The 27288-nt window shown below is 50.6% G+C and overlaps 2 protein-coding genes across 3 annotated transcripts in view; one reads left to right on the forward strand and one right to left on the reverse strand.

The window, feature by feature from the left end:
• The window catches only part of TFR2 (transferrin receptor 2), a 241654-nt gene that overhangs the window by 145909 nt on the left and 68457 nt on the right, over positions 1-27288 (forward strand). The gene's annotated exons all lie outside the window — the stretch shown is intronic.
• GNB2 (G protein subunit beta 2) lies at positions 645-23112 on the reverse strand. Of its 2 annotated transcripts, none has more exons than XM_083581134.1 (10): positions 22880-23112; positions 15415-15526; positions 14910-14948; positions 13797-13903; positions 12691-12754; positions 9825-9987; positions 5423-5489; positions 5088-5289; positions 3645-3861; positions 645-1701 (listed from the first exon to the last, which is right to left on the reverse strand). In XM_083581134.1, the coding sequence occupies exons 2-10, from the start codon at positions 15469-15471 to the stop codon at positions 1595-1597; spliced, it is 1023 nt and encodes a 340-aa protein (XP_083437260.1). In that variant the 5' UTR covers positions 15472-15526; positions 22880-23112; the 3' UTR covers positions 645-1594. The 2 variants fall into 2 exon arrangements, with proteins under 2 accessions (XP_083437260.1, XP_083437261.1); XM_083581135.1 differs by having other exon boundaries at positions 15415-15514; positions 22865-22990.

The following is a 27288-nucleotide window of genomic DNA, read 5'->3' on the forward strand; positions in this document are numbered from 1 at the left end:
GCAGCCTCCTTTATCGCTAGTGTCCCTTATCTCTCTCCCCGATCGGCAAACCATCAGCGGCTTTGTTTCAACACCCCCTTCCCTCTTTCAAAAAGAAGCATGATCTGCTTTTTGCCCCTGGGCAATTTGGCTCCGGGGACCACGCATTTGCTCCATTAGACGCACAGACATTTCCCCTTACTTTTTAGGAAGAAAAAAGTGCATCTTATGGAGTGAAAAATACGGTATGTCCACAGCATCCCCCTGATCCACCAAGCTTGTAATTCCATCAATTTTTTTCTCCTTGCCGTGCAGAATTCTGCGTCTTCTCAGGTCGCCTCTTGTCGTTCCATCTCTTGACCATTCCAGTTTACTGTCCCCAAAATCTCCAATATACTTTTTAAGGCCAGCTAACCAGCACACTGTGCACAGTTACCCTATAGATGTGGGTTTCGCCCCTTGCTAAAATTCCACACGAGTCTTTTCTGTGGCATGCCCGCACGACCCGTCTTGGAAGAAAGGGCAAGTGTGAAATCAAAGCACCTCCCCTCCACCCCCCCAAAAAAACTTCCAAGCTGGCCGACTTGCTCAACTTCCCCCCCGACCCCAAATACCCCCCCCCAAAAAAATTAAGAAACAATGACAAAACGCCAGACACGTCGTGGTTGGTTTTCTGTTGTTTACAGGTTTACACACGGACCCCCCACCACCACGGCCGGGGCGGGGCGGTCCCCCAGCGCCGCCACGCTCCTCCTCTTTTTTATTTTTTTACAAAAACCAGCCACGGATTAGGAGGAAACAAGGCCACGGCTGCGGCTGCCACGAATTCCTCGAAAGCACCACCGGGAAGGAGGAGGTTGAAAGAGGTGGGGGGGGGGGGTTGGAAGTGAGGGAAATAGAGGACACAAAAGGTTGCCACACTGCAGATTTGGGCCTGCCTCGGATCGGGGCTTCCCCTGCTTGCGAGTAAAGGGGATTAAGCATCTCTTGGGCATGAGAGAGAGAGAGAGAGAGGAAGAATTAGGAGTCTCCCTGCCTCCCCCCCCCCTGCAAATTTCCTTCCGCTGCAAAAAGGCAAGCTGGTCCCTGGATAAAGGATGCTGCTGTGCCATGTCTGGGAACCGTTATGGGATGGCCTTGGCTCTCTTCCTCCCCCCCCCCCCAAATTTTGCTTCTTGAGAGGAGGAGAGACAGCTGCACACCTTGGACCCCTTCAACCCTAAGGATAAGCCCCCACCCCTTTCTTTAAACCGAACCCAAGTTCCCTATACTCTATAGGAGAGACAAGCACGGCCAAGACAGGGCCCCCCCCCTCCAAAAAATAAGTGTGTTACCGCTAGAGAAATCGGCCTCTTCCTCCTCCTCCGTGCCGTAAATCTGGCTCGGTCGGGACATCATTATTTTAAAACGAGAGCAGGGAAAAATAAAAAGGACGACATAAAGTTGGGGGGAAGTGTTTGTGGGGTTCAAGGCCACAAGGCCCCCTTCAAGGCGGCAGGAGAGGAGGGGGAAGAGGCTGGATTACTGGGGGGGGGAAGGGGGGATGTCAAGGGCTTTCCCTCCTGCTTTTCTCCCTCCCCACACCGTACCCCCCCCCAAGCCAGAGCAAGGGGGATCAGTTCCACACTTTTAAGAAGCTGTCCCAGGAGCCGGTGGCGATGGCCATCCCGTCGTCCGTCACGCCCAGGCAGCTGACGCGGTTGTCGTGGCCGGCGAGGACCCCTGAGAAAGAAAAGGGAGGAAGGAGGAATTGGTCGGGGCACCCAAAGGTCATCCAGCCCAGCCCCCCCAGCAGGAACCGGCAGCTGAAGAACCCATGGCGGGGGGCCACCTATGTTTAAAAACGCTCCAAGGGAGGAGAGTGTCTGCTCTGTGCAAGGGGGCGGAATCGCAATGTTGGAAGGGACCTCTGAGGGTCATCTATCCCAACCCCCAGAGCAATGCAGGGGTCGTGGCTGAAGCCTCAAGAGAAGAGGGAGGTGCGCACACATTCTCCCTAGCACATGCGCCTCGGGGTAAAAAGCTCGTGGGAACAGCCATTACAGCTCAAGTTCCACTCGCAGGAAACTCAGAAAACGTTTTTCGTTGGTGCTGTGATGGAAGGTTGCTTGGCAGAATAATAATAATAGTTTATTATTTATACCCCGCCCATCTGGCTGGGTTTCCCCAGCCACTCTGGGCGGCTTCCAACAGAACACTAAAATACAGTAACCTATTAAACATTAAAAGCTTCCCTAAACAGGGCTGCCTTCAGATGTCTTCTAAAAGTCTGGTAGTTCTTGTTCTCTTTGACATCTGGTGGGAGGGAGTTCCACAGGGCGGGCGCCACCACCGAGAAGGCCCTCTGCCTGGCTCCCTGTAACTTGGCTTCTCGCAGTAAGGGAACCGTCAGAAGGCCCTCGGAGCTGGACCTGAGTGTCCAGCTGAACGATGGGGGTGGAGATGCTCCTTCAGGTCTACTGGGCCTTTGAGGCCGTTTAGGGCTTTCAAGGTCAGCACCAACACTTTGAATTGTGCTTGAAACGTCCTGGGAGTCTTTCAGGACTGGTGTTATGTGGTCCCGGCGGCCGCTCCCAGTCCCAATCTGGCTGCCGCATTCTGGATTAATTGCAGTTTTTGAGTCACCTTCAAAGGTAGCCCCACACAGAGCGCATGGCAGTAATCCAAGCGGGAGATAACCAGAGCATGCGCCACTCTGGCCAGACAGTCTGCGGGCAGGGAGGGTCTCATCCTGCGCACCAGATGGAGCTGGTAGACAGCTGCCTTGGACACAGAATTGACCTGCACCTCCATGGACAGCGGTGAGTCCAAAATGACTCCCAGGCTGCGCACCTGGTCCTTCGGGGGCACAGTTGCCCCATTCAGGACCAAGGAGTCCTCCACACCTGCCTGCCTCCTGTTCCCCAAAAACAGTACTTCTGTCTTGTCAGGATTAAACCTCAATCGCCTCCCCTGCTTTCCAGGGATGAAGAGTCAGGGTACAGCAGCAGTTCTGGCCAGTTACCCATCGATTGCCCTCGCCTCCTCCGCGAATTTGCCCAATCCTCTCTTAAAGCCATCCGAATTAGTGGCCATCACTGTGGCAGGGAGTTCCACAGTTCAACTGTGCACCGCATGAAGAAGTCCCTTCCGTTGCATGTCCTGAATTTTTACAACGCAGGTACTTCAAAGCAGCCAGTAGGGGGCAGTAAGTAATAATAATAAGAAGAATGATTTTATTATTTAAACCCTAGGGTGCCTCAGCCACTCTGGGTAAAGCTGGAAAGAGACCCACGTTAAAAAACTGCCAGGATCAGGCCAGCGGCCCACCTGGTCCAGCATCCTGTTCTCAGATGCCCGTTACGGGAAATCCGTGAGCAGGATCCGAGTGCGAGATCAGCTCTCCTCTCCTGTGGTTTCCAGAAATGCAGATTCGGGAGCGTTTACCAGCTCTGAACGTTCCAGTTTGTCGATATCCGTTTTAAATTGGGGCGCCCAGAACCGGACGCAGTATTTCAAGTATGGACACTAGACTTCTGATGATGAAGCCTAGAATAGCATGAGCCTTTTTTGCTGCTGCTGCTGCTGCTGCATCACACTTGTGATTTTTGGGGAGGGAAAGGAGTTTTCCCCACCCGGGATCGCAACCAGCTTCTTCCGGAAAGGGACTTTGCGGCGCTACTCACCCGCCCGGTCGCCCTTCATGGAGTCCCAGATGTTGCAGTTGAAGTCGTCGTAGCCGGCCAGGAGGAGGCGCCCGCTCCGGGAAAAGGCCACGGAGGTGATGCCGCAGATGATGTTGTCGTGAGAGTACATCATGAGCTCCTGGTCGGCCCGCAGGTCAAAGAGGCGGCAGGTGGCGTCGTCCGAGCCGGTGGTGAAGGCGTTCCCGTTGGGGAAGAACTGCAAGGGGGGGGGAGAGAGGAAGGGGGCATGAGGAGGGGGGCAGGGATGGGAGAGGCCCCCGGAGCCTCGCTTCCCATGGCCCCCAGAGTCGCTTCCCATGGCCCCCGGATCCTCAATCCCCACGGCCCCCATAGCCCGCTTCCCATGGTCCCCATAGCCTGCTTCTCATGGCCCCCAGAGCCTCGCTTCCCATAGCCCCCATGGCCCGTTTCTCATGGCCCCCAGAGCCTCGCTTCCCATGGCCCCCATGGCCCGCTTCCCATGGCCCCCGGATCCTCAATCCCCACGGCCCCCATAGCCCGCTTCCCATGGTCCCCATAGCCTGCTTCCCATGGCCCCTGGAGCCTGCTTCCCATGGCCCCCATAACCCATTTCCCATGGCCCCCAGATCCTCACTTCCCATGGCCCCCAGAGCCTGCTTCCCCTGGCCCGCGTAGCCTCGCTTCCCATGGCCCCCATAGCCCGCTTCCCATGGCCCCCAGATCCTCGCTTCCCATGGCCCCCAGATCCTCGCTTCCCATGGCCCCCATAGCCCGCTTCCCATGGCCTCCAGATCCTCGCTTCCCATGGCCCCCATAGCCTTGCTTCCCATGGCCCCCGGAGGCTCGCGTCCCATGGCCCCCATAGCCCACTTCCTGCGGCCCCCATAGCTTGCTTCCCATGGCCTCAGGTCCCTTGGGCGCCTCCTGCCACTGGACTGCACCAGCATTTGGTCATTAGAGGAACATTTTTAGAAGCCAGTGCCCAATATTTATTTCCTCATCCCTCCCTGTTCCCTTTTCCTCGTGTGTCTTATTATTATTATTATTATTATTATTAGCCTGCAGGGGGCAGGAACCGCCTTCTCTTCTGGGAGCCTTTTTGGCTGGAGGGTGAGGCACAAACAACCACATTAACAGCCTTTCCCCATGTTTGTAAAGAACCTGACCGTGTAGCATAGCGGCACCTACACCTGTGGAACTCCCTGCCTATTGAGATCAGGCAGGCGCCTTCATTATGCGTGCGTAACATAATAATTAAAAATAAAATTAAATGCCCCCTTGTCCACAGACACTCATTTAAAAGACCACAGGTTGTTTAAACAGGCTGGTTTAAGAGGAATGTTTTCGCCTGGCAACTACAGATATGTAAGGAAGTTGCCAGAGCAGCACACGAATGGGGAGCCACCACCGAGAAGGCCCTGTTCTCATTCTGCCACCCTCCGCGGCCGCCCCGCCACTCACGCAGACGGCGTTGATGTCGGACTCGTGCCCCGTGAAGGTCTGCCGGCACATGCTGTCCCGAATGTCCCACAGCTTGATGGAGGCATCGCAGGCGCCCGAGACGAAGGTCCGCATGTCAGGGGCCAGAGACAGCGACATGACGTCCCCGCTGTGGCCCGTGAAGGCGGTGGTCTGCTGGCCCGTCTCAATGTCCCACAGGGCGCTTTTTTGGGGGGGGGGAGAAGAGGAGACGCAGAAATCAGAGCGCTGCGGGGATTCGCAAGGGCCCCCCAAAGGTCATCCATCCCAACCCCCTGCAGCGCCAGTCAGGTGGGGCACCCTGGCGCACTACTCACCACGTTGTGTCTCCGGAGCTGGTGATGATCTGGTTGTCGTTGAGAAACCGGCAGCAGGAGAGGTAGCCTTGGGAAGGAAAGAACGCAGCAGTTGCGGAGAAGGAAGCCTCGAGGGCCGCACCCCTCTCTGCGCAACATTTGGAGGGCCGCACCCCAGGGCTGGGCAGAGCCAGAGGCGAATACAGGCCGAGGGACACCTGTTGTTTTCCCTTCTCTAACCCCCTCTGCCCAACGCAAGTTTATTATTATTACCGTATTTTCCAGAGTATAAGACTGGGCATATAATAATAATAATAATAATAATAATAATAATAATAATAATAATAATTTATTATTTATACCCCGCCCATCTGGCTGGGTCTCCCCAGCCACTCTGGGCAGCTTCCAACAAAGTATTAAAATACAGGGGTCTGTTAAACATTAAAAGCTTCCCTGAACAGGGCTGCCTTCAGATGTCTTCTAAAAGTCAGACAGTTATTGTTCTCTTTGACATCTGGTGGGAGGGCGTTCCACAGGGCGGGCGCCACCACCGAGAAGGCCCTCTGTCTGGTTCCCTGTAACTTGGCTTCTCGCAATGAGGGAACCGCCAGAAGGCCCTCGGAGCTGGACCTCAGTGTCCGGGCAGAACGATGGGGGTGGAGACGCTCCTTCAGGTCTACTGGGCCGAGGCAGTTTAGGGCTTTCAAGGTCAGCACCAGCACTTTGACTGGTGTTATGTGGTCCTGGCGGCTGCCCCCCATCACCAGTCTGGCTGCCGCATTCTGGATTAGTTGCAGTTTCCGGGTCACCTCCAAAGGTAGCCCCACATAGAGCGCATGGCAGTAGTCCAAGCGGGAGATAACTAGAGCATGCACCACTCCGGCTAGACAGTCTGTGGGCAGGGAGGGTCTCATCCTGCGCACCAGATGGAGCTGGCAGACAGCTGCCCTGGATACAGAACTGACCTGCGCCTCCATGGACAGCGGTGAGTCCAGAAAGACTCCCAGGCTGCGCACCTGGTCCTTCGGGGGCACAGTTGCCCCATTCAGGACCAGGGAGTCCCCCACACCTGCCCGCCTCCTGTACTTCTGTCTTGTCAGGATTCAACCCCAATCTGTCAGCCGCCATCCATCCTCCAACCGCCTCCAGACACTCACACAGGACCTTCACTGGTTCCGATTTGAAAGAGAGATAGACGACACCCCCCCAACTTTTCCAGTTAAAATACAGAGTTTGGGATATGCTCGCCATATAAGACTACCCCTCTTCCAACACAAAACCAAATAAAAATTAAAAAAAACAAGTCTCCAGTCCGGCTCAGAAATCCGCCCCACTTCCCAGTGGCCGGGGACTTCTGGGGCCCATTTTCAAGCATATTTCTGCTTCGTTTAGAGAGCTTGGTGTCCTCTGATTTAATTTGCTGTCGTTTTATCCTTTGACGGGGAGTTGCCGCAGGAGCTGCTGCTCTAGCCGGCGTATAAGACGACCCCCTACTTTTGAGAAGATTTTCCTGGGTTAAAAAGTAGTCTTATATGCCAGAAAATACAGTATTTATTTACTTAACTATTATTTATTATTATTATTAATTTATTTGTTGCATCTTTATATATCCTGCAGTTTTTTTTTTCTCCCAACGCAGAGACGGTTCTCTCCCACTTGCTAGTTTTGGGCAGGAGATATAGACATCTAATCAGTCTAAAAAACAGTTTCTATCCATGGGCTGTTAGGCTGCTAAATGGAAAATAATATAGCGCAACTGACTATATTGGGGTTGGTGTGTCGTGCGAGAAGCACACAAGACTGCGATGAGATTGAGTGCTTGTGTGGCGAGGCAGAGAGGCCCGGTTAATTTCATTGCACGCAGGTTGTCCATGTAGAAAGACTAGGCCATTATAAAGAGATTTCGTGGTTCTTAATTGACCGGTGTTGTATTGTATTATTTATGCAAATTGATTTCCTCTGGGGTGAAAGATCTGACTGGGACAAACCTTGTTATGCTGAGCTCGTATTTTGCACAATTTGTTTTGTTTTTTTTGAGAAATATTTATATTAAAGTTTTACAAAAACAAATATACAAAAACACATAATAAAAGAAAAGAAATTATAAAAATAAACACACAGAAAAAATAAGAAAAATTAAAAACAATTCCATTTTTCATAACTTAAAACTCATTTGCTTGTTTCTTTGACCTCCTCACACCTCCCCTTCTTGTATTCCCATTTTAATAATCAAATCAGCAAATCCTTACCCTCTTTCATTTATCTTATCTCTATAACTTAACATTTTATAACTCTGTATTTTCATCCATTATCAATTCATTTTTGCATATTCTTATTAACTTTGTTGCTAATACCACTTATTTCCAATCCAACATCATTTTAACTATGTTTTTACCTATTTATAACCCTTTTTCCCATATTCTCTTAAAGCATTACAGCTGGAAACCACTTAATTTCTATCCAACATCATTCTAACATTCATTAATTTTACAATATTTCTGTAGATAGTCATTAAATTTCTTCCAATCTTCTACCACCGACTCTTCTCCCTGGTCTCGGATTCTGCCACACAATTTGCACAATTTGTATGCAGTGTCTGTTTGATAATGTGTGGTTTGCTATGTCTAATAAAGGACTGATTGACTGATTGATTGGCAATAAAGTTACTATTATTTTTATTATTATTATTATTATATTTGCCTTTTTTGCTGCTGCATCACACTGTGGACTCACGTTAAGCTTCTGGTCTACTAAGACTTCTAGATCCTTTTCACTAGGACTTGATCCTTTTCCCTTGGAGTGCAGGAAGCCTTATACCGACTCAGACCAGGGGCCATTATTATTATTATTATTATTATTATTATTATTATTATTATTATTCCAAATAATGTCCCTGCGAGGTAGGCTAGGCTGGGGCAGCGACCTGGCCCCTCAAGGTCACACGCCCAGCGAGCTTTGCTCATAGCCGAGTGTGGGGCATTTGAACCCTCGGAGGCCAGAGGCCGAGGGAACCCTCCACGACAAGGAAGCGAGTTCGAAACGCGGCGAGGGGTGACTTAGCTGGGCTCCTGAGCCCCACAGGGGTGCCACAGAAAGAATGCAGCTGGTCAAGGGAGCCATGGACTCAAAATAATAATAAATTTTCATTTATAAACCGCCCTTCCCGGTTCAGTAAACCAGGCTCAGGGCGGCTAACAACAAATTTAAAACACTTAATTGATGCAACCAAAAAAAAAAAATCAGCATAAAATACAGTATAAAAACATGAATAACAAGAAATTCAGAATTTAGGGGGGAAATCCATCCAATAAACATTAGATGGTCACCAGGGCTAGCTGGCTAAATTAGTCCTATCTGAAAACCTTTGAATTAAGGTCATTTTCAATCCCGATCCTGCCTTCTGCAGTGTTAGCTACCCCTCCAAAATTGGGGTTGAAAGGTGGGGAGGGGGTACAGGGAAAGAAAATTAAGTACAGTGGTACCTTGGTTCTCAAATGCTGAAAACCCAGAAATAAGTGTTCCGGTTTTCAAACGTTTTTCGGAAGCCGAACGTCCGATGTGGCTGTTGGCTATTGTTTCCGGGGCGCCTGCGCTTTGGTTTTCGAACGTTTCAGAAGTCAAACGGACTTCCAGAACGGATTAAGTTTGGCGCTTTTGTTTTTGCTAATTATTACGCGTTTTTGAGGCCTTTTTGGTTCATTTGTTTTTTTGACTGTGAGGAACCCAGTTCAGCTACTGATCGATTGTGTGACTGCGGAAACGGATAAAAGCCCCCCATCCAAACAACGGCTATCATCGGTGCAGGTAAGAAAAATAACAATTTTGATTTTTAGCATCTACAACACTGCCTTATTTATTTTATAATACAGTACCTTGATTATCGCTTTCCTTTTATGGCTCAACGGTCTCGTTAGATGGCAAAATTCATGATAAATTGCTGCAGTAGTGGCCCCCGCCCTGTGGAACTCCCTCCCACCAGATGTCAAAGAGGAAAAATAACTACTAGACTTTTAGAAGACATCTGAAGGCAGCCCTCTTTAGGGAAGCTTTTAATGTTTAATAGATTATTGTATTTTAATATTCTGTTGGAAGCCGCCCAGAGTGACTGGGGAAACCCAGCCAGATGGGCAGTGTATAAATAATAAATTATTATTATTATTATTATTATTATTATTATTATTATTATTATTATTAATACTACTACTACTACTTTAGGGGTTGTTTCTAAAGGTCTGGAACGGATTAATCCGTTTTGCATTACTTTCTATGGGAAAGCGCGCCTCGGTTTTGGAACACTTTGGTTTTGGAACGGACTTCCGGAACGGATCAAGTTTCAGAGCCAAGGTTTGGTTTCAGAGCCAGTTTGGTTTGGCGAAGAAAGCGAGAGGGGGGCAAGAGGGCGGGGTTTGGGGGAGCCCCTCACCTGTGTGCCCAGGGAGTTCCCGGCTGACCCGGACGTTCCCTTCCCGGGTCTTGAGGCTGTAGATGGAGCAGATGTTGTCCAGGCCACCACAGGCCACGTAATTCCCGGACGGGGCGTAGGCACAAGTCATCACCCACGATGACCTCAGAGGGATGGCGTGGACCTTCAGGAAGAAGGAAAACGGGGTGCGTGAGATACAAAAAACCAGGGACACCAACAGATCAGCCTCACCTCTTCCTCCCTTCTTTTTAAGTACAGTGGTACCTTGGGTTAAGGGACGCGGGTGGCGCTGTGGTCTAAACCACAGAGCCTAGGACTTGCCGATCGGAAGGTCGGCGGTTTGAATCCCCACAACGGGGTGAGCTCCCGTTGCTCAGTCCATGCTTCTGCCCACCTAGCAGTTCGAAAGCACACCAGTGCAAGTAGATAAATAGGTACCGCTCTGGCGGGAAGGTAAACAGTGTTTCCGTGCGCTGCTCTGGTTCGCCAGAAGCGGCTCAGTCCTGCTGGCCACATGACCCGGAAGCTGTACGCCGGCTCCCTCGGCCAGTAAAGCGAGATGAGCGCCGCAACCCCAGAGTCGGCCACGACTAGACCTAATGGTCAGGGGTCCCTTTACCTTTACCTCGGGTTAAGAACTCCGTTCTGAAGCTGAAACTGTTCTTAACCTGAAGCACCACTTTAGCTAATGGGGCCTCCTGCTGCCGCCGTGCCACCACCATGCAATTTCTGTTCTCATCCTGAAGCAAAGTTCTTAACCCAAGGTACTATTTCTGGGTTAGCGGAGTCTGTAACCTGAAGCGTCTGTAACCTGAGGTACGACTGTACCATATTTTTCCACGTATAAGACGACCCCGTGTATAAGATGTCCCCTATTTTTGGGGACTCCAATTAAAGACCTGCACTGGCTCCCAGGACGTTTCCGAACACAATTCAGGGAATAATTGGGTGCCCTCTTCCCTACCTTGGATCAAATCTACGCTTCCAGGTGCCATAAGAAAGCGGCAGAGATAGCGCAGGATAGTGCGCACCCCGGAAACGATCTCTTTCAGCTTCTGCCTTCTGGAAGAAGACTAGGACTAGCCGCCTGAGAAACAGGTTCTATCCAAATGCGATTTTGGTTTTAAAGGCAGTGTAAGGTAGTCTCTATGGGAGTATATTGTATTTAATTATGGGGTATCAGAGTTTTTAGGGATTTATGAATGTCTTATGCAGATTTTTCAATTTCGTTGTTCTATATGGGGCAATGAAAATAAAGATATCTTATTGTAAAGCATTGGTGCTGGCCTTTAAAGCCCTAAACGGCCCCGGTCCAGTATACCTGAAGGAGCGTCTCCACCCCCATCGTTCTGCCAGGACACTGAGGTCCAGCTCCAAGGGCCTTCTGGCGGTTCCCTCCCTGCGATGTTACAGGGAACCAGGCAGAGGGCCTTCTCGGTGGTGGCGCCCGCCCTGTGGAACGTCCTCCAATCGGATGTCAAGGAGAATTTAGAAGACATCTGAAGGCAGCCGTCTTTAGGGAAGCTTTTAATGTTTGATTTATTACAGTATTTTAATATTTTGTTGGAAGCTGCCCAGAGTGGCTGGGGAATGGGCGGGGTATAAATAATAAATTATTATTATTATTATTATTATTATTATTATTATTATTATTATTATTATTATAAAGAACCCCCCCCATGGCACTATCCGTGTATAAGACGAGCCCAGATTTCGAACATTATTCTACAGTGAAAGAAACCATAGTCTTATACACAGAAAAGTACGATAATCATTATTATCAGCAATTACCATTGTGAAATAATATATTCTGTTGCTTGGGGGGGGGGCGCAGCATTGTTTATTTACTTCACAAAATTTATGACGCTTTTTTTAAAACACCGCGCTTCAAAGCAGTACAAAAAAGGATATAGCAAATAAAGGGATCGCTAAGGAAAAACAGCAGCAGCGGCAACTTTAAAAGCCTGCAAAAAAATTAAACCAGCCACATAAGCGGCTAAAAGTTGGTTTTTCTAAATGTCCGAGGACAGGCCTGCCTAAACTCAAAATGCTTTTTCGCGACACTGGAATTTGTGGACATCCAAGGAAGTCAACTGTTGGAAGATTCGGGGCAGATAAAAGGACGTCCGCCTTAAGACTGTGGAACTGTGGAACTCTCCGCCACATGAGGGGCCACTAACCTGCTTTGGCCTGATCCGGCAGACTCTTCTCACGGTCTTATTTACGAAACGTTTCGGTTGCTTTTTTTAAATTTTACACAGGCAACTCGAATGACTTACGCTATACGGTGGTACCTCTGGTTGCGGATGTGATCCGTTCCGGGGTGCTATTCGCACCCCGAAAAGTCCCTAACCAGAGCGGCACTTCTGCGCACTTGCAAAGCGCGGCAGAGCGCTTCTGCACATGCGCGAACGGCGCAGAACACTCCTGTGCGTGCGGCAAAACCCGGAAGTAAACACTTCCGGCTTTGCCGCGTTCCTAACCCAAAAACATGCAACATGAAGCGTTCGCAAGAAAAGGTACGACTGTATTAACAAATAAACCGATGCGTTTTTCAAAAAATCGGAAGAGAAAGAGAAATTTATGTTCCAAAAAGGCAGGACTCGGACGCAAACACCCCACTCACACACAAAAAGGGGCCCTGGATAAGTAGAGTCCTGGTGGAAAAAAGCACCTAGAGATATGCAAAACGAAGGTGCAAGGAGAGCCCTCCCTGGAGAGAGCTTGCTGCAAGCAGGGAGCCACCACCAAAAAGGCCCCGCTCTCATACAGCCACCCTCCAGGCACTGATAAGGGCCCCGGGTGACGCTCGAAGGGTCCCCCGGGGCCAAATAACAGGGCCCACTGACAGCCACACAGGCCTTACCTTGTTTGTGGTGTAGCTGTCCCAAATGATCAGTTTGCCGTCTTGGGAGGCACTAACCAGCAGCCTGCAGTGGTGGAGAGAGGAAAAATGGACGAGGTCTGAGAGCCAGATAGAGGGTTTCCAAGTCGCTCGGGGACAAGAGGAGACCCAAAGCCCTTTCCTCTTCTGCACGCCCATCCCTACCGCTCCGAACAACAAAGGAATTGGGACCAAGACCACTAGCATCCATTGAGCTCAGTGTTGTCCACACAGGCCGGCAGCTGCAGCTGCCCAGGCGAGTGGGGTCTCACCCAGCTGTGCCAGTAGATGCTACAGGAATTCAAACCTGGCTCCTTTTGCATTGCAGGGGGTGGGACTCAGGGCGAATTTGATTTAAATAAAATTAATTTAAATCCTGATAAAAATCACTGGTCAGTAATACTTGATTTAAATCATTTTTTTTACAGAAAGACTCATTCCTGCTGGTATAATCTTAATATTTACAACCAGACGGAGGTTTCATTTTTGGAATAAAAAAATACAGAGTAGTTTTTACAGTTACATCAAAAATTGCTGATTGGGTTATACCATTAGAAATACACAGATAATGATGCAATTATGGTGAGGTTTAGTAAGTTAGCTGTTTACATTTGGGCAACTTTTCTGCTGTAAGGAGAAAAAAATAATCATTTCCTTAGTAACCATTTAAACGATCTGTTTAACTAAAACAACAAAACTATGGCATATGTATCCATGTTCGTTAACTGATGTGCTTAAACAATTAAAAAACAAAACACTTAAGACTGAGTTTTAGCATATGTAAAAAACTTAAAACAAATCCTTATTTCCTGATGAACAGCCTTTGGACTGTAATGCAAATTAAATAGAAAACTACATTTAGAAAGATTTTTCCTCCAAAGGCATTTTATTTAAAAAATCCAATTTAAATAAAAATAAATCAGTCCGGTTTAAATTTTAAAAATCCAATTTAAATTTTAAAAATCCAATTTAAATTTAAAAAAACCCAATGATTTTTGTCCACCCTGGTTGGACTAGATGGCCTTTGGGGGTCCCGTCCAATCCCACAATTCCGAGGGGCAGCCGCCCCCGCCGCCCTTTGCTCTCACCTGGAGTCTGTCCCCCAGTGCATGGCGTAGATCTTCGCCAGGTGACCCCGTAATGTGCGCCTCGTCCGCATCTGGATCCGGCCCACCGGATCGAGGCCAGCTGTGATCTGGGGGCGGGGAGAAAAAGAGAAGGGGGTGTGTGTCAAAAGACGAAAAGCCCCCCCAGAGAGAAGGAACACCTCTGCGCAACGCACACAACCTCCAGAGACCCTCCCCTGCTTCTTCCAACAACATCTCAAAGTGGGGGAGGAATTAATAATAATAATAATAATAATTTATTTATTTATTTAATCAATTTATATTATTTATTTATACCCCGCCCTTCCCGGTTCAGGGTGGCTAACAACAAATTTAAAACACTTAATTCACGCAACAAAAAACAGCATAAAATACAGTATAAAAGGTGAATAACAATAAATTCAGAATTCAAATATCAATTTAGGGGGGAAATCCATCCAATGAACATGAGATGATCACCAGGGCTAGCTGGCTGAATTAGTCCTATTTGGGCCAGCGAGGAGACCAGGGGAGAATTAGCTGTGGGATCCCATAAAAATCTTCATTAAAAGGGAAGGAAGGGGAATAAAAGATCAGGCTGAATTCAAATTAAAGGCCAGGCAGAATAGCTCTGTCTTACAGGCCCGGCGGAAGGAGGTTAAATCCTGCAGGGCCCTGGTCTCCTGGGACAGAGCATTCCACCAGGTCGGAGCCACCACTGAGAAGGCCCTGGCCCTGGGGGAGGATAGTCTGACTTCCTTAGGGCCCTCTAAACTATGATTATTCATGGACCTGAAGGTCCTCTGCGGGGCAGACCAGGAGAGGCCATCCCATAGATACGAGGGTCCCCTAAGCCACAATGGCTTTAAAGGTCAAGACCAGCACCTTGAACCCGACCCTGTACTCCACCGGGAGCCAGTGCAGCTGGAAAAGCACTGGGTGAATATGCTCCCATGGCAGGGACCCCGTGAGGAGCCTCGCTGCAGCATTCTGCACCCGCTGGAGTTTCTGGGACAGCTTCAAGGGCAGCCCCACGTAGAGCAAGTTACAGTAGTCAAGCCTGGAGGGGACCATCGCATGGGGCAAAATATATTCGAAGGGTTACGTTCGCCTCACCTGGGTCAGCGTGGAGTCCCCACATGCTTTCCTGGCGTCCTGCGGGAAGGGAAAGGGAGAAGAGAGCAGGGGTGAGTGCAAATAATATTAATAATAATATTATTATTATTAATAATAATAATTTATACCCCGCCCATCTGGCTGAGTTTCCCCAGCCGCTCTGGGCGGTTCCCAATCATTAAAAACAATAAAGTATTAAATGTTAAAAACCTCCCTGAACAGAGCTGCCTTCAGATGTCTTTTAAAGATAGGATAGCTACTTATTTCCTTGACATCTGGTGGGAGGGCGTTCCACAGGGCGGGCGCCACCACCGAGAAGGCCCTCTGCCTGGTTCCCTGTAACCTCACTTCTCGCAATGAGGGAACCGCCAGAAGGCCCTCGGCGCTGGATCTCAGTGTCTCGACCCCGCAAAGTCTCCATCCCCGGAAAAAAAGAGAAATGTTGAGCCCGGCACCTCAATGAGGGCTAGAAACTTGGCTGGCGCTGCCAACTGCAGCCACTCACCCTGATCTGGTTGCGCAGCTGTTCCGCCTCCTGCCTCAACTGCTCCAGTTCGCTCATGGTGGAGTTGGGCGCGGGGGGCCTGGCCAGCAGCCCCTTTCAGCTGGCCGCAATCCTGTTTAATGGGGGGGGCAGAAGAAGAGGTGGTTGCATTAATTTGTTGGTTGCCAAGCAAGTGCAGGGGGTTGAGATAGATGAGCTCTGGGGTTCCCCTCCCAACTCTTGACTTCTTAAGACCTGGGTCGCCTTCTCCTCCCAGGAGGCTGAAGCGAAGGGTCAGAGCAGGCGTCTCGGCTCACTGGGGCAAAATTAAGAACACGCCCCCCCCTCCGTCCCCGGGGGAAACTGCGACTCCCCCCCTCCAGGTTACCGTTGGGGTTACCAAAGCCCGACGGAGAACGCTTTCTGCTTGCAAAACTGCTTTGTACCGTCTTCCCTGCATGAGCAATAGCTGTACCCATTTTACAGATGGAGGCAGGGAAAGTAGAGGGTAAAAATCGTCAACACTTTGAAAATGAAAGAGTTTTGGGAATTGATCTATAATGAATTAAAAAAGATGTTTAAATATACTTTCCCAAAAAAAGCCTGAAGAATTATTGCTAGGTTTGATGGGAGAGGATATTAAGAAGACAGACCGAAGATTATATTTGTATGCGACGACAGCAGCTAGAGTTTTTATAGCCCAAAAGTGGAAAACACAGGAGATACCGACTGTAAAGGAGTGGCAGACAAAGTTGGTCGAGTACGCAGAAATGGCAAAACCAACACACAGAATTCGCAGTCAGGAGGAGACGAAGTACCAAAAAGAATGGAGTAAATTTATGGTTTATCTAAGTGAGAACTGTAGAAATTTGAAGACGTTAGCAGGACTGAAATAAATCTTATGTCATGGTGTAATATTTACTTTTTCAGCAGGGGGCCAGTCCACTGTCCCTCAGACCTTGTGGGGGGCCGGACTATATTTTGGGGGGAAACGAATGAATTCCTATGCCCCACAAATCACCCAGAGATGCATTTTAAATAAAAGCACACATTCTACTCATGTAAAAACACGCTGATTCCTGGACCATCCGCAGGCCGGATTTAGAAGGCGATGGGGCCGGATCCAACCCCCGGGCCTTAGGTTGCCTACCCGTGCCCTATACAGCTTCAGGGGGGTGGCAAAGGTCTTCAAAAATATCGCCGCGATGCACCCAAGCGATCCTGCGCTGGCCTCGCTGCAGGTAAGCCTGTCATGAGCAGGTGCACTCTGTACAGTTTTTAGGAGCCCGGAAGGACCTAGCCTTTGGAACTGCCTGCCACTGCAGGGCTACTAGCCAAGAGGTCTGGGGCTCGACCTCTGTGGCTGGAGGCAGTAAAATGTTCCTGGGTTCCAGTTGCTGGAAACTCAGAAATGTTATTATTAGGGGACCCTAGTGGTAATAATATTAATAATAATAATAATAATTTATTATTTATACCCCGCCCATCTGGCTGGGTTTCCCCAGCCACTGCAGGACTATGCAGAATTAGACAAACTGACAGGAAGGATTCGAAACCTGCGGGACCAGAGATTCTTAAGAGGTCTGGAGTAAATATGTGAATTACCTGAAAAACAATTGTAATAAACAGATTGCGCTAGCAGAACTGCAAGAAGTTCTGTAAGGAGGATTACGCGAAACATCGCAAGAAAAATCACGAAGAGAATATTACCGTATTTTTTGCTCTATAAGACTCACTTTTCCCTGCTAAAAAGTAAGGGGAAATGTGTGTGCGTCTTATGGAGCGAATGCAGGCTGCGCAGCTATCCCAGAAGCCAGAACAGCAAGAGGGATTTCTGCTTTCGCTGCACAGCGATCCCTCTTGCTGTTCTGGCTTCTGAGATGCAGAATATTTTTTTTCTTGTTTTCCTCCTCCAAAAACTAGGTGCGTCTTGTGGTCTGGTGCGTCTTATAGAGCGAAAAATACGGTAGTTAAGGATAATTAAAAGTAATAAGAGAAATTAGAAACGCGGATTGAGTGATGAAAGAATGGAAAGTCTTCAGAGGTAGTTGAATATTGTATAAGATAAAAATGTACATTAAATAACTGCTGGAAATATTTTTTAAAAAATAATAAAAATGTATATTAAAAAGAAGAAGAAGAAGAAGCCATTGCAATGGGGCCTGCTAACTTCCCCCCACTCTTGCCCTCCGCCCAATATTTGCTTTGGAGGATAGAGAGCCCCCCCCAAAAAAAAACAATGCAAGGGGGGGCGCAAAGCAGAGGTGCCTTTGCTCCTCCCGGAAAGCAGAAAACGCCCCCCCCTGAAAAAAATTAACCAAAAATGGTGCGCAGGGAGGGGGTCTCTCCCCCCCCCTCGGGAAAGCCAAATAAAAGAGAGAGGGTCCCGTGTCGTCGCCATGGCAACCGGACCCCCACCGCCACCTCTCCCGGCACAAAACACAAGAGCAGCATCTTTAAACTCCAGCTGGCGGTTGCCGTGGCGATGGGATGTGGGGGAAAAAAGCCCAGAGACCGAGATGGATTTGTGGGGCGGAGATGGAAGGAGCCGTCAGCCAAAAAAATAAATGGGGGGCCGGGAAAACGGGTGTGCTGGCTCAGAGGTGCCCCCACGGCGTGGCACAGAGAGATGTGGGGCGATGATGGTTTTCCACACCAGGCCAGAGATCCGAGGCTTATACGCCTTAATCTCCAATCTCATTTGCTTCGTTAGAGAAAGTGCATTAGGCAAAATAAACAAACAGCCCAGCCGAGCCAAATCTCCTGGCAAGTGTAAACGAGATTACAGAGGGATTACGGAGGAGGGTGAGTTCAACGCAGCCTGGAAAACTACGTTTCCCCCTGCACAGGGTGGTACGTTACTGGGCAGCGGCGTTCCGTGGGTTAAAGGCAGAGGGGACGCAGGACTCCTGGGTCCCCTCGCACCTCGGATCAGGAGAAAGGGACTTGGGAACATCCTGGGCGCTGAGCCAAGCCACGGCACCCGGGAGGGCGCGATCAAAAGCCCTCTCTCGGCGCTTTGCAGCACAAAGCCAGGCGCCCGGTCAGGGTCCGGCGAGGACGCCTGATTTTCGGACCCCCTGTTGAGGGCGGATCAGGAGAAGGCGGATGCGCAGGGCTCTGATCTCCCCGGCAAAAGCTTGTAAGGAGTGATGTTCAGCAAGAACAACACATCGCTTCGAACCTGTTTGATTTTTCGGTTAAAAAAACCGGGCGCCGCTCCAGACTACAACTCCCGCCAGCCCTGACTGCATGAAGTCGACGGCTCCTCTAGCCCACAGCGGCTGACCAGATACTCGCAATAGGAAATCCCACCCATCAGAAGGATCCGAGTGCGAGAGCATCCCTCTCGCTGGGGAGTCGCAGGTAGACTGCGCCTGGGCATGGAGGTTTTGCTGTTGTAACAGACTCTCCAAAGGCCCACCTTGTCTGCCCGCATCCTGTTATTGGAGTGGCTAGGCAAACGTCCCAAAGGGAGGCCCGTAAACGGGACTCGAACTCAAGACCGCAGTTTTCAGAAGCCTTACTGCCTCCGAATGCGAAGGCAGAGAACAGCTGTTCTGGCTAGCAGCCGTCAACAGCCCTCTCCTCAAATGTGAATTTGTCCAATCCTGCAGCAGGGAGTTCCACAGATTCGCCAGGTGATGACGACAACTACTTCTTGGCTTGCAAACCAAAACAACGCCTTATTCATGAGTTAAAGGTAAAGGGACCCCTGACCATTAGGTCCAGTCGTGGCCGACTCTGGGGTTGTGGCGCTCATCTCGCTTTATTGGCTGAGGGAGCTGGCGTACAGCTTCCGGGTCATGTGGCCAGCAGGACTAAGCCGCTTCTGGTGAACCAGAGCAGCGCACGGAAACGCCATTTACCTTCCCGCCGGAGCGGTACCTATTTATCTACTTGCACTGGTGTGCTTTCGAACTGCTAGGTTGGCAGGAGCAGGGACCGAGCAACGGGAGCTCACCCCGTCGGGATTCGAACCGCCGACCTTCTGATCGGCAAGTCCTCGGCTCTGTGGTTTAACCCACAGCGCCACCCGCATCCCTTTTATCCGTGAGTTAGGCGTTCCCAATTGTGGGGCAGTGTTGCCCTTCCTTATCGTCCGTTATGATTTATTTAATTCCCACCCTCTTAAGGTCCCCAGGTTGGGTTACAGAGTTAAAGCACAACATTGGAAACAGTTTGACGGAAGTTGTGCAATGAGGCTCTCTGGGGAGGGAGTATCACAGCTCAGGGGCCACCACTGAGAAGGCCCTGTCCTCTCCCTAATTTCTGAAGGGGGGAAAAGGAACTACGAAGAGGACTCCCTCCGCTGATCTCAGCACCCAAGAGGGTCTGTAGGGAAGGAGGTGGCCTCTGATAGGGCTTTGTTCAAACCCCCTGGATCAGGCCCAGAAAGAAACTGGCAGCAGCTGTTTTAGAACAGGGGGCGTTATAAGAGATCTGAAAAGGGAATCCCGGCCAGGAATCCGGCTGCCGCATTTTGGATATTTCCGAGTCGTCTTCAAGGGTGGCCCCAGGAGGAGCACTTTGCAGTAGTCCAGCCTGGAAGTTACCGGCGCATGCGGTACACCGGCCAGCCAAAAGAGCATCGCCGAAGCACATTGAATCCACATTCAGCGACCTCGGAAAGGTGTGTTTGCTTCACTCCGCACACACAATCAGGCCGATCCGGGATATACAGACACGGGGTTGGATTAGATGACCCTCGCGGGTCCCTTTACAGCTCTAAGGTTCTCACCTTCGCTCACAACCGCGCAACGGAAGAGGGCAAGCCGGCCAATTCAGTGGTCTCCACTAAGTGCCCTTTGTTATTTGAGATCGGCACTTAATTTGCACGAATTCTAGATGCCAGAAAAAGCAACAAGGACAGCGGAACGCCGGGAGCATCCCGCTGAAATATTTCAAGATCCGCAGAGGGGCGGAAATCTGCAAATCTTCCCTCCAGGACCCCCTGGCGCCTTTAAAGGCTTTCCTCTGGGCCTTGAGGTCTAGGAGCTTGCAAAGGAAAATAAAAGGGGGTCTCTTCTTGGTCTTCCAAGATCTGTGACTTTCAGGACCAGTTTACATGGACCCTCCAGCCCAAAGCGCATCTCTTGGGGACATCAATATCGATACCGTTTATATATATTTCTTCTGACGCCCTTGGGTGTCCCACTCTGATACACCCACGTGAAGGGCGTCCGAGGGGAAAGGCGCATGGAAAAAGCACCCCGCTGTTTCCTCACCCCAAAAGGCCCGTCAAAATCATCAGCTGAGCAAGCTAAACCTTTCCTGGGTGCATATTTAAAGGCAGGATTCCTGGGTTCCCCCCTCAACTCGGAGAGCGAGGGGTATTGGGAGAGGTGAGGGGCTGCGAACCAGGACGCCCGAGTGCCACGTAAAATGCAAAGCGTAATAATATCTGGGGAAGAAGAGGAGAAGCAGCGTAGAATTGTAGTGTTGGGGATCCCCCAGCGGTCATCCATCCCAACCCGCTGCTGCGATCACAGCTGAGGATTCCCTGCCAGGCCTCTGTTTCACAACCTCCAATGAAGGACAGTCCACCACCTTCCAAAGTTCAAAATTAAGAGGGGAGGGCATCTTAATTTTCTACAAAAGCCTCAAATGGGGTTTTTTTTGGGGGGGAGGGTTTTTTGGGGTCCGGGCATCCCGGCGTCTCCCGAAACTTATTCCCACCCCTCTCTCTGCGACGCCATCCCCTGCCGCCACCAAAACAGCAGTGCTACATCAGGCTCTACTTTCCCTTCTTTAGATCTGTAAAATGGGAACAGCGAGAAACTACACAACGGTTTTTAAAGCAAACACCACCGTGAGGGGTTTATTTTTTTGCTAGCGGGAGGTATAAAAAATGTAAACAAAGCAAAATATAAATGCTAATGGAGGGGATAATATGGGTGTTGGCTGTGCCAAATCAGACCTCAGCAAGCACCCAAAGGGCCCCCCACCCTTAATTTTTATTTATTGTGTTGATATCCCACCTTTCCCTCAAGGTGGCACGTAGCCCCCTCCTCATTTAACCCCCACAACAACCCTGGAAGGTAGGCTAGGCTGAGAGAGGCAGCAACTCCAAGGTCAGACAGGGGGCTTAGAAGCCGAGTGGGAAAATTCGAACTCTGGTCTCTCCGTTCCTAGTCCCGACACTCTAACCACTATGCCCCACTGTTTCTGTGGGGAAGAGGCGAGGCTGTCCGCCAACTCCAGGCGTCCAAACAGCCCCACTGTCAAGGGAAGACGGCGGGCCTTCCTGGGCCTATTTAGCGGTAATTAAAGGTCCCCAGACAAGTTCATTAAGCGGAGAGGGCCTTGGGGAAGCCTTCCGGGAGACGAGAGGAGCTCTCAGGCGAGGGACCCAGGAGTCCGAGGGACCCAGGAGTCCTGCCTCCGCTTGGCAGCAAGCCTGCCCCATACCCAACAGGCACCCAGTTCCTCTTCCGAAGAACCCAGGCGTCCGGGGCCCCACCAAATATCCGGCTCGGATCCTTTGAACGCACACACAAACACAAACTGCTATATCCAAAGAACCCAGGTGTCCTGGCCCCCATCTCCCCATGGATTCTCTCTCTCTAGCCCCCACATCTTTCCAGGGAACCCAGGCGTCCTGTGCCCCCCCCCCCCAATTTCCCCTCCGCTTTTCTCTCTGGGAAGGCCCCCCATCCTTTGTGGAGAACCCAGGAGTCCGCCGGGGGGACACATCTCTGCTAGCTACCCTATAGATTTTTAAGGGGGGGGAGGAAAATAGAGAGAACAGAGAGAGACCCCCCCAAAAAAGTGTGGTCTACACAGCAAGGTTGTGGGGTAGATCCTGTCTCTTGCTGGGGAAATGCATTAATCCCGGACTTCCTCCATTTGGAAGACCCTGTTGCAAAAGGGGGGGGGGCAGAAAGAGGCCTAAAAATGGGGCGATGGGGGGGCTGTTTGACCAGGAAGGCTCCTTGGGCGATGGGGACGTCTTTTAAAGGGCACGTTTTTGGCAGGGGGGCAGAAAAGTTGGGGGGAGGAGGAAAAAAACCAAGTGGAGGGTGAGAGGGGGGGGGGCTACCGCTGCTGCAGAGGGGGGAGGGAGGTTGCTATGGGGCGTGGGAAAAAAGGGCAGGAGGTTGCCAGGATGGGATTCTTGGGGGGGGGCGGTTGCTAAGGAAGGGGGGGAGAGAAAAAAAGGATCTTGGAGAAGGGAGAGAGACATGGGGGGGCAAGGAGCTTGCAATAAACCAGGGGGGGAGTGAAGGGCTTTGGGGCTGGGGGGGCTGCTCTTTGCAAAGGAGTGGGCGTTGCTATGGGGCAGCTGGGGAGGGGGGGTTGCATGTGCAATGGAGGGGGGGCGTTGCTATGGGGAAAGGAGCCTTCAAGGGGGGGGGGGAGAGATTAAAAACCAACAGGCAGGAATTGCTAGGGAGGGAGAGGGAGGGAGGCTGGCTATGGGGCAGGAGAAAAAGGAAACCCCCCCCATTTCACCCGCCCCCCTTTCCACCCTGGCCCCACATACCTGCTGCTGCTGCAGCCCCACCGCCGCCTTGCTGGGGGGGGCAAGGGGGGAGGAGGAGGGGTGGGGGTAGGGACTCGTTTCCGCTGCTGCTGCTGCTGCTGCTGCTGCTCCTCCAGCGGCGGAAGGATCGCGCTGTGGCGGCGCCTGTTTTCGCCTCTTCCGAGGCAGGCGCAGCGGCGGCTTCAGCATCAGCGGAGGAGGCGGCGGCCGGGACTCGTTCCCCGAGCGCGCGGAGCGATCCCGCCCCACCCAGCCCCGGTGATGCGGCTGCCGCGCCCAGAGAGCCGGACGCGAGCGAGGGAGATACCAAGTGGCGCCCACTCGCGGAGGGAGGTGCTGGGAGGGGGAAATGAAGAGTGGGGGCAGGGGTGACCCAACCGAAGTGGGGTTCAGAAATATAAGACGCAAAAGATGAAGGGGAGTGAACATGGACCTTTCCTTTCTATGAAAGTTTCTTTTTTTAAAAAGAGTGGGACGTACCAAGTGGGGTCGCCTGGGAGAGGCCAGTGTTGGGAGAGGGGGGTATCCGGGAAAGACCAAGTGACCTTTTTCTGGGGGGGAGGCAAAAACTCCACCCTGGGTTTTTTGCTTTGTTTTTTAAGTAAAGGGGGATTTCTTGTTTAAGGACATTTTTTTTTCTGGTGGGGAGGGTATGTTCTCTCCCAGCCCAGGGGGGGGGGGATGAGTGGGGATTGGGTTATACCAAGTTTTTGGAAGGTGCTCCCCCCTCCATGCCTTTAACAAAATTTATTATTAATTACAGAGAGGAAATGCTCATTTCAGTCTTAGCCATCAACTTCGGTCAAGGCGGGGGGGAGGAGGGAGTTTGGTGGCAGGGGTGAGTCATTTCTTTAGGGAAGCAGCGCCACCCAAAATGGGAGGCAGAGATGGTACAGTCCAGAGCAACACACACTCAGTAACCTTTGCACAATTGTGTTGCACAAGCGCCCCAGCTCTCCCCCCTCCTGCTCTAAATAACTGGTCACTGCCAGCGCCTTCCCCTTGCACAAAAAAGCAGACAAGCAGACATTTTTTCTTTAACCTCCCTGCTCCCAAAAAAAGAACCCAGGAGTCCGGGGATCTGCGGGCTCTGAGCCTTTAAAAGCAGCAATCAACAGGTGCAGCTTTAATTCTGGCCCCATCTGTTGAATTTCTGCCTGCCAGGGCGGTGTTGAGAGGCGCAAGAGCCCTGCTTTCGCCACTAGACATCATCATCATCATCATCATCATCATCATCATTATTATTATTATTATTATCCTCTTAGACTCAGAGGAGCCAGGGATCCTGAGAAGCTGATAAGAGGCAGAAACTTGAATTTTTCCTCTGCCTGAGGAAGGAAAAACATCATCGAGGGGGTGAAAAAAGAGGAAATTCGTGTGGGTGGGAGAGAGAGAGGAAATCCCCTTCCATCTCTTAAAGCTGTGGTTTGGAAAGGCTGGAAAGCACTGTGGGAGGTGAAGAGAAACCAGACCTTTTGACAGGCTGGTTTGGAGCCCCAAAGTACCTACACGGCAGGCAGAAAATCGACAGGAAGGGGCTTCCAATCCAGTATAAAACGGACACCTGTTGATTGCTTGCCTGTTCTCCAGCTCTTAAAAGAGTCTCTTGTGCCCTCAAATGTCAAAATCCACAGCCGCCTTGGAAAGGATGTACCTGCCGGATTTCTGCCCGTTGTTCAGCTCCTGAAAACTCCAGGACCCCTGTCAGGAAAACAAAATAATAGTATATTTTTTTTAAAGGAGAAAAACAACAACAATTGAAGCCCTGGGGGAGGGAAAACTAAAGGGCAAAGGGGGACTTGCAGAAGAAGACCCCTGAATTTTCAGACAAATTTGGGGTTAAAAAGTACCCTGCTTTTTATTATGGGAGAGAGAGTGTTTCAAAAACTGGGGTGCAATGAAAGCAGGCTTAGCTACCGCTTTTGATTCCCAATAACAGCACTCAAATCATAGAGTTGGAAGGGGCCATTAAGTCGTCCTCCCCCCACAATACAAGATTCTCAACACATGGCCCCCCCATCCAATTTGAAACCACACCAGACTCTGCTTAGATTTGCAAATGGGCTAGCAGTTTTATTGCTGCCCCACTGGGAGCTGTTCGACAGGGGAGCGCAGTGGTATAGCGTCATTTGCTGGTGCCCGGGGCAGTGAACAGCAGCCATGCAGTGGGAGCCCGGCCAGCCAACACAGCCCTTGGGCACACCCCCCCACCACGCTGCCCAGGTGGCAATTGGCCCAGGGGCCCAACATAGCTGTCAACCGTCCCTTATTTGGCGGGAAAGTCCCTTATCCCAGCGCCGTGTCCTGCTGCTATCCCTTATTGATGATGTCCCTTAAATTTCCCGGGTTTCAAAGGAAGCAGCTCCTCTCCCTCCTCCCTGCCGGCCAGGGAGGAGGGAGCCTCCAACTGTGTTGCTTGGCTGCGTTGCTCACCCAATAAGGAGTCTAAGAATGACTGGGGGGTGGAGCTTGCATGCCTTGTGCCGATCAAATCGGCCGCCTTGCCTGGGGACTCGCCTTTGCTCAGCGCTTCCCAGCAGAGAGGTGAAGGTGGTTTTCCTTGCTGCATCCCCTTTGCCGGGTTGCTGCGCTGTGGGAACCACCGCTTGAGGCTTCGTTTGGCTGCTGGCTGGGCTTTCTGCCTTTGGCTCGGAGAGGCTCAGAAGTTGAACATACCTGTGCTCTGAAAATCCCTTATTTTGGCTGCTGGTCCCTTATTTTCAAGGCTGCTGGTCCCTTATTTTCAAATCTGTAAGTTGACAGATGTGGGGCCCAGCGGCAAGGTCAGGCCAGGCTCTGGGGCCCAGAGATCCCCAGCAGCAGGCAGGGCAGGGACCCCTGTGTGCTCGCGCCCCCTCGAAATCATGCGCCCAGGTCTACAGCCCCACTACCTCTCCCCACGCTAGACCCACCCCCTGCTCCCAACTCCCAATTCAAGAAGATATCTGAAAGAGATGTTGCATGGGTGATTTCAACTACCACCCCACAGACTATGCATTTCGGCCATGACAAAGGGGGACATAGATCGCCAGGAACTAATCTCAGCTGCGGGAAAAACATGTTCCCCTCTTTATTTTCGACTCTCTTGGGCGCAGGAATTTAACCTGAATTATGAATCCCAAGGTGGAATTAAGATTTCCGGAAGAAATAGCAACAACCTCAGATATGCAGATGACACAACCTTGATGGCAGAAAGTGAGGAGGAATTAAAGAAGCTTTTAATGAGGGTGAAAGAGGAGAGGGTAAAATATGGTTTGAAGCTCAACATCAAAAAGACTAAGATCATGGCCACAGGGCCCATCACCTCCTGGCAAATAGAAGGGGAAGAAATGGAGGCAGTGAGAGATTTTACTTTCTTGGGCTCCATGATCACTGCAGATGGTGACAGCAGCTGCGAAATTAAAAGACGCCTGCTTTTTGGGAGGAAAGCAATGGCAAACCTAGACAGCATCCTAAAAAGCAGAGACATCACCTTGCCAACAAAGGTCCGTATAGTTAAAGCTGTGGTTTCCCCAGTAGTGATGTATGGAAGTGAGAGCTGGACCATCAAGAAGGCTGATGGCCGAAGAATGGATGCTTTTGAATTCTGGTGCTGGAGGAGACTCTTGAGAGTCCCATGGACTGCAAGAAGATCAAACCTCTCCTTTCTTCAGGAAATCAGCCCTGAGTGCTCACTGGAAGGACAGATCCTGAAGCTGAGGCTCCAAGACTTTGGCCACCTCATGAGAAGAGAAGACTCCCTGGAAAAGACCCTGATGTTGGGAAAGATGGAGGGCCCAAGGAGAAGGGGACGACAGAGGACGAGATGGTTGGACAGTGTTCTCGAAGCTACCAGCATGAGTTTGACCAAACTGCGGGAGGCAGTGGAAGACAGGAGTGCCTGGCGTGCTCTGGTCCAGGGGGTCACAAAGAGGCGGACGCAACTAAACAACAACAATTTACAATTTAACCCGCAAGAAAGAAGGGCTTTTCCACTGGCTAGGTTCAATTCTAATCCTTCTAACCTCCTTTGGGATAGGTTTGCAGGTATGGCAGAAGGAGATAGGATCTGCCCATGCGATGCCCACCTGGTGGATACTCCAGCTCACATGGCCCTTAAATGTAAAATGTATGATGATCTCCGCCAACAATTTTTAGACCATCTATGTATTCCAACATGGAAACCAGAGACTGAGGTTATACGCTTCTTATTATAGGGGAGAGACCAGGACCTCACCAAGACAGTAGCTAAGTTCCTCTATTTGGTTTTTTTGTCGCCGAAGTACGCTACAGGATCCTGCCCTTGCTGGAGACCCACAGAGATGAAATATATTGCTCGCCTCTTCTTCTTCCCTTTGGCAAATGACTGTACTGTTGAAATGGCGACGAGATCTTACTGGCCTATTTATTCTGAATGTTTGTATGTGATG

The sequence above is a fragment of the Podarcis filfolensis genome, assembly GCF_964270895.1.
Source record: "Podarcis filfolensis genome assembly, chromosome: 13".
Taxonomy (NCBI): domain Eukaryota; kingdom Metazoa; phylum Chordata; class Lepidosauria; order Squamata; family Lacertidae; genus Podarcis; species Podarcis filfolensis.

Bases quoted from the DNA above. Each gene is read 5' to 3' on its own strand.
- GNB2 (XM_083581134.1), bottom strand. From the start codon at position 15,471: ATGAGCGAACTGGAGCAGTTGAGGCAGGAGGCGGAACAGCTGCGCAAC. The intron at 5,290-5,422 runs GTGAGTAGTGCG...CCCCCAAAAAAG, and splicing joins AGCTCCGGAGACACAACGTG to CGCCCTGTGGGACATTGAGA. The intron at 3,862-5,087 runs GTGAGTGGCGGG...CCCCCCTTGCAG, and splicing joins CCGACATCAACGCCGTCTGC to TTCTTCCCCAACGGGAACGC.